Source organism: Vipera ursinii, assembly GCF_947247035.1.
Source record: "Vipera ursinii genome assembly, chromosome: 5".
NCBI lineage: Eukaryota > Metazoa > Chordata > Lepidosauria > Squamata > Viperidae > Vipera > Vipera ursinii.
The window spans coordinates 45,161,771-45,180,658 of NC_139518.1; the positions used below are offsets into that span (position 1 = coordinate 45,161,771).

General features: G+C 36.6%; 1 protein-coding gene across 3 annotated transcripts in view; it reads right to left on the reverse strand.

The window, feature by feature from the left end:
• Positions 1–18,888, reverse strand: part of LCOR (ligand dependent nuclear receptor corepressor) — an 83,375-nt gene that overhangs the window by 35,660 nt on the left and 28,827 nt on the right. For 2 of the 3 annotated variants that reach the window (XM_083364088.1, XM_083364087.1), the window contains exons 3-8: positions 18,632–18,698; positions 18,147–18,226; positions 15,081–15,179; positions 11,841–11,973; positions 8,197–8,484; positions 3,103–3,196 (exon numbers count right to left, since the gene is read on the reverse strand). In XM_083364088.1, the coding sequence (XP_083220214.1) occupies positions 3,103–3,196; positions 8,197–8,434 (332 nt within the window). In that variant the 5' untranslated portion in view covers positions 8,435–8,484; positions 11,841–11,973; positions 15,081–15,179; positions 18,147–18,226; positions 18,632–18,698. Of the gene's footprint in view, positions 1–3,102; positions 3,197–8,196; positions 8,485–11,840; positions 11,974–15,080; positions 15,180–18,146; positions 18,227–18,631; positions 18,699–18,888 lie in introns of those variants that run through there. The other variant, XM_083364089.1, reaches the window with a different exon arrangement.

Below are 18,888 nucleotides of genomic sequence, written 5' to 3' on the forward strand. Positions count from 1 at the left end.
AAGGTGGGTGTGGTCACCTTAATGTCTCCCCAAAGGGATGCCTGTGGGGGATGGGGAGGGTTGGGGGAGATCCAGGGGGTCTCTGGCAGGTGGGGCGGTAGGCAGGAGGCTCCTCCTGCGGAGTGAGGTGAGGCAGGGCAGGGGTGCCATTGCCATGGGGCAAGGCAAGGGTCGGGGCGGCGGCTGCCTGACACCATCGGCCCCCGCACACAGAAGCCAGCAAGCGCATGGGGGCTGACGGTGTCTAACAGCAGCCACAGCCTGCTGGCCCCTCGACCAGCGCATTCTGGGGCTCCGCAGCCCACCACCAGCAGTTCAAAGAAGCCACTTCTGAGCTGGATGGTCGGCTGACAGCTGAGGAAGCGATGCAGTGGGTTGTGCCTGGGAAAAGGAGAGCATGCGAGGCCAGGAGGGAAGGGATGGGGGAGAGGGAAATCAGCCATGCTGGGATGTATCCGGGACCTTGGCGAGTTATCAGACGGTTGGTTGAAGAGGGACAGTTGCCATCTCCAGGGCATGGCGCATGTGCCCACAGAAAGGGCTCTGAGTGCTGCCTCTGGCACGCGTGCCATAGGTTCGCCACCACTGCATTAGGACAATCATAATACATGTTTTCCCATTTTACAACTGGAAAGTTCTGAGATCATGGAATGGACAAAGAACGTATTTAAAAAGATTTTAGGGATTCTAATCCTTTAGGTATCTGTTTTCAATATTAGAACCCAAATTTAAAATGTTGTTTTGATAACAGGCATTAATCACTGTTTCTGAACAAAAGAGCCCCGTGGTTTATATTTCTGATAAGACATTTAACATATGCTGAATATTTCTACTAGTCTGATAACAATGAACCATTGTCCAGGGAACATTAATTAAGAAGACAAATGTTCAGTGGCATTAAGCTTAACAGTACAAGCATTAACATAGGCAAACAGTACTGTTCAACAACTCTTAATGCCAACTTCTTTACATAAGACACAGCAAAATATGCTGATCTTTTGAAGATGATCTTCAACTTTTCATGTGGTATGCAATGTTTAAAACAAACTGCAGAAATTATGCTAAATTGTTCAGAAAATGAACAGATACAGTAGATATTCCTCTTTAAGAAACTTTGAGGTTTTAGGAGCCTAGAGATCACAGGGCTAAATAAAGAATCCATGTAATCAGTGATTTAAGTATTTCATTTTGCAATTAAAATTGGTGGCTGCAAACAATGCTGTTTTATGTAGAAGTCCAACTAATTATAACAACGTATTTCCATGGCTAAACTAAGCCCAAAGAAAATATTTCTATGTAGTCTATCCTTATTCTTGTATCTACTATAGCCCTTACAATGCCATCCTGTATCTCTTTACTTCTAAGTGACTAAGCTAAGAATTCAGAACTGACAAGACTCTACAAGCTTTTTCTAGAGAAGTCTTTCCCAATATAGAAGTTAGAATAGTATCATAAGTGCTTTTATTCAATATTTTATTTTGAAAACATCCCCAATACAAGTAATTATAAATCTACCTTGACCTAATGAATCATAAGAAACTAGTGTGGTGACAGTACTATGTTATAATAATGGTTTATTTCTCCTCTTTGCCCATATCTTAACAAATTTTGTACAATTCTTCACCTACTAGTTTGCTTTGGCACTCTTGTCCAAACACTGTGTTCATTAATACAGTGTTAATTAATTAATTAATTAATTAATTAATTAATTAATACATTCTTGATTGGTTTCTATTAAATTATTGAAACTATCAGCTATTAACATTTCAGTCTATTGAAAAATGAAGCCTGGCTCAGTTATTCATACAGTCTCTTATAGCAGTCTGCAGAGCTTTCAGAGGCCTACTAACCCAAATTGACAGAACCATCAATAACATGGTTGTAGATAGCTATTAAGGAGCTATCTACCTCAAACTCAAAAGAATTACAGAGTTGAAAGGGACTACAAGGATTATTTCTTTGCAGTGTGCAATAAAACCAATTAAACCTCCTATAAGAGGTGATTTAACCTCACTGACATGTTTCATCTCAACCAGTTTTTCATTGGCAGTTAAACTAAGTGTTATTATTATTACTGTTTTCAGTCCAGATCACTGTTTTCTACATGAAAACTTTGCAGTAACCATATTAAATATGAAAAGCAGTACCCACTACTCCAAAGATGATGGCAGGAAACTTATCTGAAGATCCTCTAAAAATTGCAGCAGGCCCTCTAAGCACAGTTCATATGCAGGCATATTAGTACCTCTGTAAATGATCTATAGAGAAAGTTCTTGACTTAAGACCACAATTAGGACCAGAATTTCTGTTGCTAAGCAAGGCGATTGTTAAATGAGTCGTGTCAGATTTTACAACCTTTTTAGCCATAGTTGTTAAGCGAAACTGCAGTTTGTTAAGTAAATCACATAGTTGTTAAGTGAATCATGCAGTTGTTAAATGGATCTGGCTTCCCCTATTGATTTTGCTTGTTAGAAACTAGTTGGGAAGGTTGCAAATGGTAATCACGTGACCTTATGACACAGTAATCATTGCCAAGTGCCATAATTTTGGTCATGTGATTGGGGGATGCTGCAACAGTCATAAGTGGGAGGATCAGTCGTAAGTCTCTTTTTTTCAGTGCCACTGTAACTCCAAACAGTCATTTGGTTGTAACTTTAGAACTACTTGTATATAGGAATGCTACAACTGCAACCATAATATAAATTTTATAGAGTTGGTATAATATAAATGTATATAGGTTTTAAATAGAACCTATGTAATTTATACAGCTTCAAGTCAAAGTACTGGTTCACACAACTAGCACCTCACACAATTCTTGGTAGGTTTTTAAGCATAATAATGGCCTAAGTGCTTTTGCATCAAGTCTGTGGGTGTTAATCATTGTATATAAATGTAGACTTTAAAAGCTGAAAAAATCCTATGTCTATATTCAACAGAAAGACTGATTATTTCCATTGAATTTATAGCTGAACATTGGAAATAAGAAATTTTCTAAATTAACTAATAATCCAAAAAGTTAAAAACTCAACCTATCACAAGCAGTTGACTTCAATTATATCCCAATGTATTAGGTGTGAGCAAAATACTAAGAATTTCTCTTACCCATTCCCAGGAGCAGCAGAGCAGCCAGGTGAATGGCTCAAGGAGGCGTTGCCTGCACAAGGACTTTTCTTAGTGGACAGATCAAGCACTCCGTCTGCAACAACATGAGCGTAATTTGAAAATGGGGAAACCAAACACATATTTGAAAACTTATTAAAGACATAACTTGTTAATCTGGGATCAATTCATTGAGTCTTCCTGAACTTCACATTCAATAACTATTATTTATATTGTTTGTAACATATTCTTAAATTTAGCAAAAAAATCCCAAAGCAAAATCTTCCAATATTTTTGCTAGCAAAGGTGAAAAGCTTTTCAATTACTATAAATATTTCTAGCCAAAAATGTTAATTGTGCAATTTCTACATTAGCAGGCTATATCCTAGAAAGTTGTGTAAAATATTTTGAGATTTTAGACATGGAGACTGGCTAAACATTTCTTCCCCATATGATTTTCAAATGAAATTAGAAGCATAGAACCATAGGTTTAAAAAGAACCTTGGAGAAGTTCTAGGCCGACTTGCCAAGGGCAGAAATCCTTGGACCATCTTAGACAAATGGCTGTCAAACCAGTAACAGCTCTCACAGTCAGGAAATTCCTCCTTATCTCTGTAAAGTTTCACTTATTGGTTCCTGTCCTCCCCTTGGGCAGTATGGAGAATAAATCCATATTTTTCCCTGTGACAGCCCTACAAATATAGAAATACTGCTGTTATGTTTCCTCTTCATCTTTTCTTATTCAAGCTAAATATAGTCAATTATTTTAACCATTCTTATAATTTACCCTCCAAGCTGTTCACCAAACATGTTGCTCTTTTCTGCACTCTTTCCAGTTTCTCAGCATTCTTTTTTTATTATTGTGGTAATCAAAACTGGGTACAATATTCCAAAGTGGTCTGATACAGCATAGAGCAGAACTATCACTTTCTGTGATTTTGGCATTGAATTTATGTTGATGCAGCTCAAGACTGAATTCATTCTTGGTAGCTGCAGCTGCTAGTTCCTGTTTAATCTGTAGTTGGCAGAACAATATGGTCCTTCTCATAGGTACAACTGCTAAGCCAGGTACCATTTATCTTGTATCTGTACATTTTGCATTTTCTATCTAAATGCAGAACACTACATTTCTTACCACTGAACTGCATTTTGTTGGTTCAATGTTCAAATCTATCAAGATCATGGCATGGGTCCGGAGTACCTTAGGGAGCACCTGCGGCCGGTATCAACTTCCCTCCGCCCAGTGCGCTCCCACAGAGAGGGCCTCCTCAGGGTGCCACCAGTCAGAGAATGCCGTCTGGTGGCCCCCAGGGGGAGGTCCTTCTCTGTGGATGCGCCGGATTTGTGGAACCGTTTACCGAACAAGCCGGCCTGGGCTGATGGGTTTGGGGTTTTATTATTGCTTTTAACGTATTTTAACTTATTGTTTTAAGGTATTGGGCACTTTGTTTAATCTTTTCTTAATTTTTGTATCCTTGTATTAGTATTTATTGCCCTGTTCACCGCCCTGAGTCCTTCGGGAGAACGGCAGTATACAAATAAAATTATTATTATTATTATTATTATTATTATTATTATTATTATTATTATTATTATTATTATTATTATTATTATTATTATTATCCTTTTGAATCCTGAGTTTGTCTTTAGAGGTGTTGGCAATCCTTCGCTGACCCCAGATTTGTGATATCTATAAATTTTCTGAGTACCACTACTAAATCCTCTTCTAATTTATAAATATTTTGAAAAGCACTTGATCTATGAGAACCCTGAAGTATCTTATTGCATACTTTACTCCACCTAGATGTATATCAATTAATAGCCACACATTGGGTTCAATCAACTGCAAATTCATTTAGTAGTGGGACCACCCATCCCACATTGTTCTATTTTATTAAGAAGGGGGCTCTGATCAACTTCACTGAATGTTTTACTGGAATCTAAGATACATTATATCCGTAACATTCTCTTGGTCTACTGACTTAGTCACTTTGTTTAAAAAAAACACAACCCCCCAGTATGATTTGTTTAACATAGCCTATGTTTCATGAAATTATGGTTATAGTAATCACATTGCTCCTTTCTAAGTGCTTGCAAACCCACTGCTTCTTTTTTCTAGGATTTTCCCAGGTAGTCAAACACTCTTCTCTAAACTAACTCCAAGGAAAATCTCCTGGGAATGCTAAATTAAGAATAAAAACTTTTAGGAAATGCATAACTTTGTAAAAAAAAAGTATGATAAACAACTCTAAAGAAGCAATGAGGGAAATAATAATTGAGTAATGAATATCTACATCCACTCAAAATGCACACTTCTATTCCTGTAGTTATAAATGTCTTCATCTAAGATTATGTTTGCAAGTTTTGCTGTGAAATAGAGGAAAAATTCAAGCTTTTCATTTTCTAACCAATTCAGATAAAAACTGCTGCTTGCTAAGTGACATCCACACTATCTTTAGCACACTAATGAAGAAGCTTATTGCAGATCTTTTCTTACATAGCTAAGTAACACTCACAATTTTTATTACTGTCAATGTGTTCTTATTTAATAATTTCTCAAACAATTGGTAGTTAAAAGAAACTCACATCATCCTAGCAATACATACTTTGCCTCTGACATCTGCAAATCGGGTAGGTGACTACTAAGTAAGCAATGCCTTTTAAAGCCCTCATTACTTGTAGGGATTCCATTCCAGCCTATCCATGGATAGCAAAACAATGGATAACAAAACCTTGAAAAACAGTGTCAGTACATGCACAAAAATCCATTCTCAATTTCGTGCATGCAAAAAAACACAAAAATACTCAAAAACAGAACCACTTCTGTTCAACACTTCTCAGTAATGGCTTTGGAACACCCTATCACCAGATATGCAACGATCCAAGCCTTGCAACATATTCAGAGAGCTATAAAAACACAGAACTTCATGAAAGTATTTAGGAATGTGTAGGTATTCCCAAACTGTGGCACATCAGTTTAATTAAAAAAATAAATTCATACAATTATAAGTCTACTACATTTCTACTATAAGCTACTCAAGAGTTTCTCAGAATTGGGTGGATATACTGTAAATTGTAGAACAAACACAAAGCCCACTTCTCTGTCTCTCTCCCTCAGCCTAAGCTCAGCATAGAAAGGAAGCTTTTCATTATGTCCTTTCTCAAGTTCAATGCACATTCACTTGCATCTTGCTCTCAATCTAACCCAATACCAGGGAAATAAAACCTGTCTTTATTTTTATCAGTCTTCACAATATGGGATTACAATGCTTGCTCTTCACATGTCTCATCCCTTTCTGTTTCTCCTTCTTCCTGGTTTTTTTATTCAGTCATTTCTAGAATTTTAAAAATAGTATTCCTTAACTAGGCCAGGAGTAGGAAACCATAAGTAGGAAACCTCTTAAGAAATTTTAAGCAAGGCTTTTCTCATTCTGGATCAGTGGTGGCGAACCTATGGCACGCATGCCAGAGGCGGCACTCAGAGATGCTTGGTCTCTAAAAGGTTTGCCATCACTGGTCTAGATATTCTGAAAAGCACAACTACATTGCACCTTACGACCAAAGTAAAAATAGAAGGCGAGTTGATTGTGGGCTTTCTTGTTTTTATTAGCATACATACTGGCAAGACTATTCTTGAAGGAATGATACTGAATTAAAGTCTCTGACATGTAGACCCTTCTTTTATATCTGTATAAGACCAGTGGAAGAGATCATGGTGCCAAGAGGTTGGAGGTATGGATGGGGAGAAACAGAATTAGGCAAAGTCATAGCAAGACCTAGCAATTGTGGGTATTTGAATCAGTGGAACAGGAGACTTTCCATCTTTAGTCCTGAATGGCATTGCACTTTGCTAGTCAAGCAATTTAAAAGGCTTTCTAGACTCAGAGCTCCTATTTGGGAAAGCAGTTGATAGCTGTGACCAGGAAAGTGTTTACACAGATTCATCTTGTACATCAATTGCACCAGTTTCTGGATTAAGAGGGCCTTGGAACATTCAAACTTTGATCACCTGACATGTGGACTATTTCAATGCACTCTATGGGGAGCTACCACTGAAGACCAATTGGAAGCTGCAGCTGGTTCAGAATGTGACAGCATGGGGGAATTATGGCCATGCCACAATAAGTCCATGTAACCCTTCTGCTTTATGAGCTACCCTGGTTACAAGTAGGCCTCAGAATATAATTCAAGGTGCTGCTTATTATCTACAAAGCTATTCAGTGGCATAGCACCCAACTATCTGGAGGATCACCTATCTCCTGTTGGTGTCTGCCAATCCTGCTCATTTTGATAATGTTGGCATGCATTGGATTCCATCAATTAAACAATGTCATCATAGGACCAGGAATTAAATATTTTCTGTTGCAGTGCATACCATCTGCAATAGATCTCCCCAGTGATCTATGGTCCCGAAGATATGGCTGTTCCTCAGGGCTCGGGCTAAGATAGGTAACAGACCACTTGTGCAAGTCTTCTTGTGCAAGAAGTGTGTTTTGCTCTTCTAGGATTTTTATTAGTTTTTCTGTTTTGTACTCTTCCAAATTGTTTCACAATGAAGAGGTGTTGTGAATTTGGGCACCATACAAATTTCATAAATAAATAAACCAGTAAAAATTGTTTACATGCCCAATTTGTCATAAAAAATGATGCTTTTTTTAAAAAAAAAAGGATTATAGACAAAGCTACAGACAAATATTGATCGGGGCCAGCTACTGCATAAACACAAATAGCTACCATCAACATGAAATGAAAAATATTGGGATTGCAGAAGCATAAAGAATGAAAAATTTCATGATTTCTAAAGTTCAGAAGAGGTTCTGGTATTCTGAAATGTGGTTTCATCTCTGACATTATACAGACCTTCAGTGCTTCCAATGTTCAATATGACAAGGCAGAAACAGCTTTCCCAATACAGCCACCACACTTGCAGATTTGGGGGAGAGCGCAGATTTGAAATCTCATGTACAATGTGTCAATCTGCTGGGGCAGATATATCCCAAATCTCACAATCATAATTTGTTCTTCTATTCATTTAATAATTCATGATTAACATATTGTAACCACCTGCAAAAAACTAGAGAGATGTGTCATGCATACCTTGTTCAGTAGGGTCCAACTGTGACTTTCTGACAGTGAGGTCCAAGGGTGAGTCCTGGTCAGCCATGAGAAGTTTGCTGAGCACGGGATTTTGAGCTCTTGCACCTGCAGTGGATGAGGCAACCGGAGATGCTTTCAGCAGGCTTTGGTTCTTTGTGCTATTGGGCGAACTGGAGTCCTGAGTAGAGCTAGTTTTTGAGGTATATTCAGCAGCAAATTGTCGGATCATCCGCTGCATGATCTTGCGGGCCACTAAGGAAATGTTGGGGTCTGAGACCCTAGGACTATCTAAAAGGCATAAAATTTGAAATAGTAATATTCAGAAAAAAATGTAAAACCTGAATTATAGATTCATAATCTAAATACATCCAAGTATTTTTACATTCATTTTTAATGATTTTAAAATGCCAGCTCAAGACTGACATATTTTAATTGTTTATTTGACTTGGACAGTGCCCGACATCCATTGACTGTAGGTGGCTCAGAGTAAAAATAAACAATAATATGCAATCCAAATAAAGCCCATGAATGATATGGCAAATCTGGCCAATCCTGCAAAGGGTTCCAACTACCCTAGCCTAAAGCCTGGGTGAAGGTCTTCAAAACCCACTTGGAATGACAACAGGGTGGCGGGCACCTGGATCTGAGGAGGAATCTCATTACACAAGGTCAGTACTGCAACAGAGAAGACACATTTCTGGGGTCCCAACAGATGATACTGTATAATCAAAAGGACCTGGGAATTTCTACACATCATGAGGCAATTTCACAAGTATCTGACACTGTAAAGGATTTAACTGCAATTTTGGAATACAAATCTAATACCAATCTTTATTATAATGATGGCTTAAATACTACCCTCTCAGTGCAACTGAAACAAGGTAGTTTCCCTGTCTAGTTATGTCCGATTCTAGGGAACAGTGCTCATCTCCATTTCTTGGCTAAGGGAACCAGCATTGTCTGAAGAAATTTTCCGTGGTCATGTGGCCACAGGGCTATACACGAAAGGTGCATGGAATACTGTCCCAAGCAAATCTATAACTCTCAAGAGGGCAAATTTGGGACTTTTCTTCATGGATATTAACAAGGTTGAGAATTCCTTGAGAAAAAGAGACTTGGACAGACATTCTAGAGAAGAAAGATTTTATTCTATGAGGATAAGCTGGAGGGAGTGACTCAAATTTAATGTTAATAGGAGTTAAGATGATTTTTTACAAGTCTAATATATGTAATTGAAAGAAAGCTCTAATGTATTTTGTGTTCATAAAGTGAGTCTGAAAATGTTTTTTATATATAAAATGCTTCAGTAATTCCTAAGGTTTGTAATATATTATTGAATTTTAAAGTATGAATGTTAGGAAGAAATAAAAAATATGTATTAGCATTTATTGATTTTAGAAATATTTTAAAGAAAAATCTAAAGTTTTAAAATTAACATTAAAAAAAGGTTTTTCCCCTTTAAGGTTAAAGAACTATCTCCCACAGCAAAAAATAAAAAAGTAGAGATGGTTAAATTGACTGCTTTATTCAAAGAAAAGAATATATCTAATTTTGTTTCCATTTGGAAATTGCTTCTGGATTTTGTGCTTGTGATGGAAAAAAAATGAAACTTTGATTTTGGTTTTGCTGATTAGATACGTTTCTTGTTATAGAAATGGCTCGTATATATTATTGTGTAAAAGCATAAAGACAAGCTTATGTTACTCTCTTCTACTGAGCTAAAAAGAATCAGACGTCAATGCCTTTTTTTCTTCCTCCCTTCTACCCTTCACACTTTTTCCTCTTCCCTTTTTCCTCTCTTTCCTCTCTTTTCTTTGTATTTTATATTCTGACAAACTGATATATTCTAATAAAATTTTAAATAAATTTTGAAAAAATCCTGGAAATGCTTGGCGGATTGAAATGGCCAGACTTGCCTACTTAATGAGCTGTCACAAAGATAATTGATATAATATATATGATGTGAATACTTGAAATGTGTTAAGTAAAATCTATTGTTACTAGTACAGGTAGTCCTTGACTTACAACCAGTCGCTTAGCAGCCATTCGAACTTATGATGCTCCCCTCTCCAAAAGATACTTATGATCCGTATTCAAAGTTCTGACAGACGCACGATTGCATTTTGAGTGCTTGGCAAACGGTCTGCATTTATAGCCATTTGCAACTCCTGTGGTCAAGTAACCATGATTTACAATGTTTTTTTGAAGAAATGGGCATTTACTTGAAGTTTTCAGCATAAAATACCCATTGCGAACAATGGATTTTCTTTACAAATTTCACATTCACTTAATGGGTGCCGTAAAAAATGTCATAAAATTGGGTGATTTACGAGGTGCCTCGACTTATGACTATCATGCTATATGACATAAATTCTGGGCTCCATTATGATCATAAGTGAAGGGCTACTTGTAAACCTACAAATTGTTTTCTTATTAATCTAACATTTGAGAGCATCATTCATTAGTGCTACTACCTGATAGGCAGGTTTATGTCACAATTTTGCCAAAGCGATCATTTAACAATCCCATTATTTTCAGTGTTTTATTGTTTACTGTTTTTATTATATACATTTATGAATTCCAACTCTGTACAACAAAAATTATAGTTAAATAAAACAAAAATGAAAATATATACATGATATATATTTGATAAAAATACAGCAGCAACACCAGCACCAAAGACAGGTTTCATTGTATCCTGCCAAAGGCTTGAAAATACTACTAGGAGTTTATCAGAAAACAAGTAAGACGGATTTTAAATACAGTATATATTTCAACTTCTCCCATTAACATAAGCAGAACTTGGAAATACAAGTAATCTTTGCTAACTTATAGTAATTGAGACCAGGAACTGTCTCACTGAGCAACCTAGTCAGAAGGTGCAATGTCATGAGACCATGCCAACTTATGATGGTAGTTGCAGCAGTTTCAGTTGTTGTTAGGCGATCCTGCACAGTCACAGCATCCCGCAGTTGCAACACTGCCATTTGGAACCTCCTGACAGTATCCCATTGACTAAGCTTGTTGGAAGACAGCAGTGAAGGTTGCAAATGGTAATTATGGGATGCTGTAACTTTGTACTTACAAGCTGTTTACTGAACACCCAAATCGTAATCCTGTGACCATGGGAATGCTGCAACAGCTGTAACTATGAGGACCCATAACTCCTCTTCATTCAGTGTTGTTGTAACTTTGATTGGTCGCTGCATAAGTGGCCATTAAGCAAGAATTACTTTACCTATTCCTTTCTTCCTGTTCCCAAATGTCTGCTTATCCATTGCTTTTAATTAATGAACTAAGCAATGTGGAAAAATGAACAGAAATGCAGTAACTATATTCAAATGCTATATTCAAGTGCTGTAAATATTCTATGAGTTATCTAAGTATGCTTTATCTTAAGTGAAACACAAAGGAAGTAATTTGAAAACAAAGAAAAAGCAAAACTACTGAAGTACTTTGGTTCGGTCAAAAAAGTATGTGTTCCCCTAAGACTTTGTGAAGGATAAGATGAAAGGCAGGATTGAAGGTTGAGACAGACAAAAACATGGTCAGGAACTACCAATTTATTTAGAGATTAAATCTCTGTGATCAAATAATTTTATCCAACCATTACATTAAATATTTCCTTTTTTATTAAGTCCAACCTTTTCGATAAAAGACTTCATGGAGGAATTCTTCCGCTTGCCTCTGAAACCAAGTGATCTTAGTATGCTCTTGTTTAAGCAGAGCGTGCTGCCCAACTTCCAATGCTGGATCATCCAGACTGACGAAATGTTCCTATGAAAACATTTAACAAAAGAATAAAAACAAAATACTGTTTCTTGGCATTAAATTTAATAAAACTGCAATACTATTCAAATAGTCAAGCATTTATTATGCCAGTATACCCACCAGTTTCACTGTTTGGGCTGCTGTGTTACTACACAACTTCCATCAACTTAATAAAATTATTTCTAGATGAAGTTGTTCTAACACTATCTCTAAAATCTAGGATGGACAACTTGTGACACTAAGGCAGAATGCAGACCAGATCATAACATCATTATGGGACACTGCAACCACCATAAATATGAGTCAGTTGCCAAGTGTCTGAATTTTGATCATGTGACCATGGGGATGTTGCAATGGTCAAAACACTAAACTACACTGCACTATAATTACAATACAATTGAGAGTCAGTTTGGTGTAGAGGTCAAGATGCTGCCCTAGAAATCAGGAGACTGTGAATTTAGGCATGAAAGCCAAACTGGATGCCTTTGGGCCAGTCACACTTTCAGCTCAACCCACCTCACAGGGTTGTTATTGTGGAGAAAACAGGTGGAGGAAGGAGTGTTATGTAGGTTTGCTGCCTTACGTTATTTATAAAGTAATAAAGATGGGATAAAATCTAATAAGTAAAATAATGCAATATCAATTAAGATACTGTAGAGGAGTGATAGTACGCCTTACTGAAATTGCAGAAGCTTATCATTACTCGAAAAATCATCACATAAGGAAAAAAGATGACAAAAATGCTATTATCATTACCAACTTCATCTTCATTGATAAACTTCCACTTATTTAAGCTTACAATTTTGCTTCAAGAAATTATTTCTATTTTTCTTCTTCTTCCAGCCATTCCTAATTGTCTTTATATTTACTGGGAAGTTTTCTGATAAAACCTCTGATATCAAGACACAGGCTAAAGTAGGGATGCACAACTATCATATGAAGGTCTCTCCAGTAAGTGCACCACATGTAAATGGCCACACTGCAAGAGTGGACTATTCTGATTAGTTTTCATTATTTTCAAAATAATTTGCTGCCAACCAAAATTCCAAAGGTATTGTATAATTGTATTTTTTCTTTCTTCTTAAACAAGAAAAAATAGTGGCGGGTCTTTTTAACCTAAGAATATGAAAATCTGACGAGCTCCCACTAATTGCTTCTTGTCCTATTTCTAAACAACTGAATTAAAACACTTTGATTTAAAAAAGCTGTTTGATCATCACAAGATTGTACAAAGGAAAAAAATGGGGAGGGGAGTTTGGCAGAGAGCAAAGGGACATTGCAGAGTGCACTGGATATCTTCTCAGGTTGCACTTCTTGTATTCATGATCTAGAAAAAACAAAATACTCTAGGGACACTTCATGTTCACATTACATGTTTGTTATGCATGTAAATGTCCTGATACCTTCTGTCAAGGTTGAACGTACTCATTCTATGGCAACTGTGGTAAAATTATTATCTGAAAATCCTGTAGCTAAGTACACAATGAGATTCAGTGTATTACTGTTCTCGTTTCTAATTTACATTTGGATTTAAGGAATTTTTTAAAAAAAAATTACTGCAGCTTTCCATCTATAGAATCTCTAGTGATGGACAGAACATTTGAAAGGGCCAATTTATGCAGCCAATAGAAACCTCTAGCCATAGTTAATACCTGATTTTCAGGGAATAAAGAATAAAAAGAATGAAGAGAGCCAGTCTAATGCAGTGGTTAAGGTGCTGGCCTAGAAACCAGGAGACTGAGTTTTAGTCTCACTTTAGGCATGAAAGCCAGCTGGGTTTCTTTGGACCAGATGTGCTCTTTCAGCCCAACCTACCTCAGAGGGTTGTTGTGGGGAAAAAAGGAGGAGGAAGTAATATTATGTGTTGGCTTCCCAGAGTTATTTATAAAATATAGGTGGGATAAAAATCATATGAATAAATAAAGTTACATTTAAGATATATTACAAATGGCAAATCTCTTCCTTTAAAGAAATGACCACATCCAACATACTCTTTCTCTCCATTAATTAGCAGTGAATTAATCTATTAAAATTACAAAAATGTAAATATTTACTGAAAACCAAGACAAAACAAATAAAATATAATGTAATTATTCAACTTAATTCAAATATTTCACTCATCACATTGTATTTCTGAAGTTTACAAAAGAATATCAAAGATAAAAGAACTTCTGTGAAGAACATGTAAAATACAGAGGACCTATTACTATGTTTCCCCAAAAATAAACCTATCCCAAAAATAAGCCCTAGCTTCATTTTTACGTATGCCCCCAATATAAGCCCTACCCCCTCCCAAAATAAGCCCCAGTTCAGACTCCACCCACTCCACCTCACCGTCTGGTTGTACAAAGTGGGACAAGGCACACACATAAAAATCAAGCTAAGGCAAGGCTGGGTGGGGTGGAGCTGCCTCATACACTTACCCGCTTACCTCAGGACTGCTGGAGCCAGGCCTCCCACACCCCAACATCTGTCGCACTGAAGCCTGACTTCTTATTGTGGCAGGAGCATCACGCTGGTGCCACCGTTTGCAGCAGGACACCATATGGTGTGTTGTACTGATGCCCCCACTCGTGGCAGGAGGACGAGTGGTGTGTTGCACCGGTACCACCACTTGTGGCAGGATGCCACATCACCTGTCATGCCAGTGCCGCTGCTCATGCACACCACAGTGCAACAAGCCACATGGAATCCTGCTGCAAGCAGTGGCACTGGTGCAATGTGCCACGTGGTGTCCTGCTGCGAGCGAATGCAGCCTCCTGCTGCAAGGAGCTGCAGAAGTCGGGCGGCAGCACAACAGGTGTAGGGGCATGTGAGGCCTGGCTGCGGCGGTCCTGGGGTAAGCAGGTAAGACATCCCCCCATAATAAGACTTATCGTCCGGGTCTTATTTTGGGGAAAACACAGGTAAGTGCCTGGAAGATTCATAATGGAGTAGTGTTGGGAATCAAATTTCAAGAAAATGAGCAATGCTAAAACAGGAAGGAATTTATAAATGTATTAAATACTGAGGCTAGATATAAAAAAGTATGACAGAGGGAAGATAGCTAAATATTTTTTTAGACTTCTTAAGAAGCTTGACTAGATCATTCAAAGACGGATAATTATAGTGACCTGTCAACTGCAGACAGTCTGGAGAAAGCAAATCATTCTGACCCATTTCAAAGTAGGATGCAGGGTTGAAATTCCTTTGTCAGCTTGATAGATCATTGTCTGGAAAATCAACAGAGAGAACATGGTTCTGCTGGTTCTTTTTGACCTCTAAGTGAATTTTCATACCAACAACTCTAGTATCTTTCAGACTTGCTGCGAGATTTGGGAATAAGAGGTACCTTTCCCATCTCTTAAGTAGATTTCTAGTGCCATTAACTTGAAGATAGTTGCTCCTCAAAATGAAAGCTAATAATCCTTAATTTCACAGCACATGGACAGATGTAACCATTGTTTCAACTGGGAAATTGTGAGGATCCTAGACCAAACCAAGTCCAAAAATACTAGAGAATTCCTGGAAATCTGGCACTCAGATAAATTGACCATTGACAGGCACATAGAGATAAACAACATCTACATGACATTCAAAAAACCAAAAAGGAAACAAAATGACCAAAACACCTCCTTCATCAGTATCAATACCAAAATGAGCAGATCAACAATCAAGAAGTAAACAATATACCAATCAAGAAACCACCAACTTAGACAAAGAAGCTAACAGTGAACAATAGCCTAAGCAATGAATTACCAAGGCCACTTCCACCAACTTTGACAGGGCAAACCACTAATATATAAAATGAGAGCAAACCCCATCCCTTCTAGCACTGAAGATGTTACCTAATTTGGTAATGAAACACCTGCATGAAAACAAATGAACTCAGAAAGCACCAAGGACCACACAAATCTATGTCTATGACTCTCCAAGAAATGATGTGGCTATAACAACTATTAGTCCTGCAATCAGTAATGGTCTGGGTTAGGGATAATAAATTGAAACTGAAATCAGAAAGGCAAAGGTGCTTTTAGTGATGTATTATTTTATAGAGGTGGTATAATTTATGTGCAATGAAGAAAAGATTCTGCCCAGGAAATGATCAGACAAGAGGAAGAGAAGCCAACAGTTGCTTAATAACCAGAGAAAAAAACTTAGGAAGGACCCCCATAATTGGCTAGGCTGTTAAAAAGGCACAGTGGGAGATTTGTACTTCCAGACTTGCAAGGTTCCTTTGATGTTGCCCTACAACAATCTGGTCATGTACCTTATCTGGATTAATTGGAAGGGTTGACTGGTGTTTATCTGCCTGTCCAGAATAGTATTACATTCTGCCAAGTGGAATAGATATGCATAGAGATCCAAATCTCTTCCTGATTTGTCAGCAATGTGTTTTATCTTCTTTGGTTCATATGCCAGCTACATTCCTATCTAGAAGATAATTATCTTTAAACTATGGTACACAAGTTGGTAAAGTACAGGCTTGACTACAGTAATATCCTCTACATGTAGATGCCTGAGTCTAGTCAGAAAACCTAGTTGTTATAAAACTCAAGAAATTATGTTGGTCTAGAGAAAGATGTGAACATTTGTGCCTAAAGCACCATACTAGGCACCTTGTTTTAAACAGAATGCAAAGCTCTCACTGCTACCTTTCAAGCCCTAAATAGTATAGATGATGAAGTAATGAAGTAGTGAATGAATAAGGTTGGTACCAAAGTTTGGGGATGCCTAAAACTTTTGCATACAACTATATTCCCTATTAGAGGGTTTTTTTTTACTGTTTCACATAGATTCAAACAAAATTAGCTGCTTTTCTATTAAAGCAGCCTCTATTCTTCCTAAATATTGTATTTTTGAAAAGTCTACTCATTAGTTCTTATCCCACTGCAACATATTATGGCTGTATATTTTTAACAAAATTTTAAAAATTACAAAACTAGCTATGGAATTATGTATTAAGGTGGGCCATGTACATTATACTATTTAGCATAAATTTAAAAATACAAAACATATCCTAATTTTGGAGTTAAGGTAATATATACATCTAGTGATCAAATAAACAAACTTCAGTGATTTCAGTAAAATCAATACTAATAGTCCTTGAGATATTATTGAAATATGTCATAGCAATCTTAATCAATGGAAAGGAATACTAAGAATTGTAGTTCAGCAACATCAAAAATAAGAAGACAATGCAGGTTCAAATCTGTCTTCTTAAAAAATGCATTTTTATAAGTTATTAAATGTGTTAAATATCTCCCATATTCAGGATCAATTATTCAGAAGTGACAAATTTAAAATACATAAAAATATGTAATAGTATGTGTCAAAATCTAACCAATTCCTACACTTAAAATCAGTTTTGCTGACATTTCTTGAATCATTTCCGATGAAATTCTTGTTGACCTTTATAAGATCTATTTTCTTCTCCCTATTGAAATTATGATAAAAAAACCAGTAGAGACATTCACGTTGTATGAATGAAATACACCAGAAATGCAACAATCACTCCAATGAATGTAGTATCTCCTAGCTTACTTATAAGAGTATAATATGTAAAGACAATAAGAATGAAATGAAAACGTTGTACACCGGTCAATACATCAAGAAAACAAAGAGTAGAATTATAATTTTATACGTATTAGGCTTTAAGTAGCTAGAGCTACTATTTTCTTAACTAAGGAAATACTAGAAGACATAATTTTAATATTGCAGGACAGAAAAAAAAGAGGGAGACCAACAGATTCAGCCTTCTCTTTAAGCTACGAAAAAACTGTATGGCATATATGGTTAAAAGATACCACCATGGAAAAAGAATCTCCAGTGTGCAAGCATAGGAAAAACTCTTTGTATAACAATTGCAGTGAGAGCTGTACGCTTCATTTATAGTTTACATATTATATCTCACAGCTAGGTAGCCACAAAATATTTAGTGTCACCTGCATTCTCAGGCACAATAAAAATACAATTGCCTTGTATCATTATAGATAATTTTAAAAATGAAAGCAAATAGAAAAAACCCCACTTCAAGAAAACACTTTACCCAGTCAATATTGCTTACTTTGTTCAATGTTCTCCTGCTTTGAAGAGGTGACTAAGGAGCAGTAGAACTACCTTCTGATTATGTTGTGCCAAAACCAAAGCTAAATAAAATCCGAAATCATTGTTGAAATTTATCTTTCTTGCATTGTTACCTTCACTTTTTCTCTTCTCAAACAGCAGAAAAGACAATTTTCATCAAAAGACCAATCAGAGACACCTTCAGGTTCAAAGTCTGTGAATAAGAAAAAAAAAAGTTATTTCACATCTATAAAGATGCAACTTTTGAATGGTTAAAATTCATTTCTAATTCCCTACCTGTTTTATAAGACGCTTGAAGCTATTTAAGCAATGCTAGTTTGAATGCTATCATGCTTTTAATTTCCAGTGTTACAAAAGTATAATTTTCGCCTACACACAAAGCTAATTTTCCTAAGCAACACCAAAACCACTGCCAGTTATGCTCATTAGTAATTTTAGCCAATATGAAACTAACTGTGAGCACTGCCTGGGGGAGGGAAAAAAAGCACAAATCACCAAGGTAACATACATTTTCTAGAGACAGAGCAGAGGTTGAGTTTGTCATTAAAGATGCAGATCAAGGCAAAAATATATATAAATATACTGTATAATGTAATACCTTTAAACAAATTCCAGATCTTTTAATAATTCATGTCCAAACAGCCCTTCTAGAATACTTTCAAATCCTAAAATTAAAGAAAGAATGTTTAATTTCTTCAAATTATATATATAAATGCCAGAATATTGACAATTCTACATTTATCTGTTCTTAGAATAAATCTGAATGTGCTTTTCTTATGTATTCTGTTTCTTGATCAATCCTATCAAGTCAGTTAAAACATGCAGAGACAAAATTATATCAATGCCGCAGAGTGA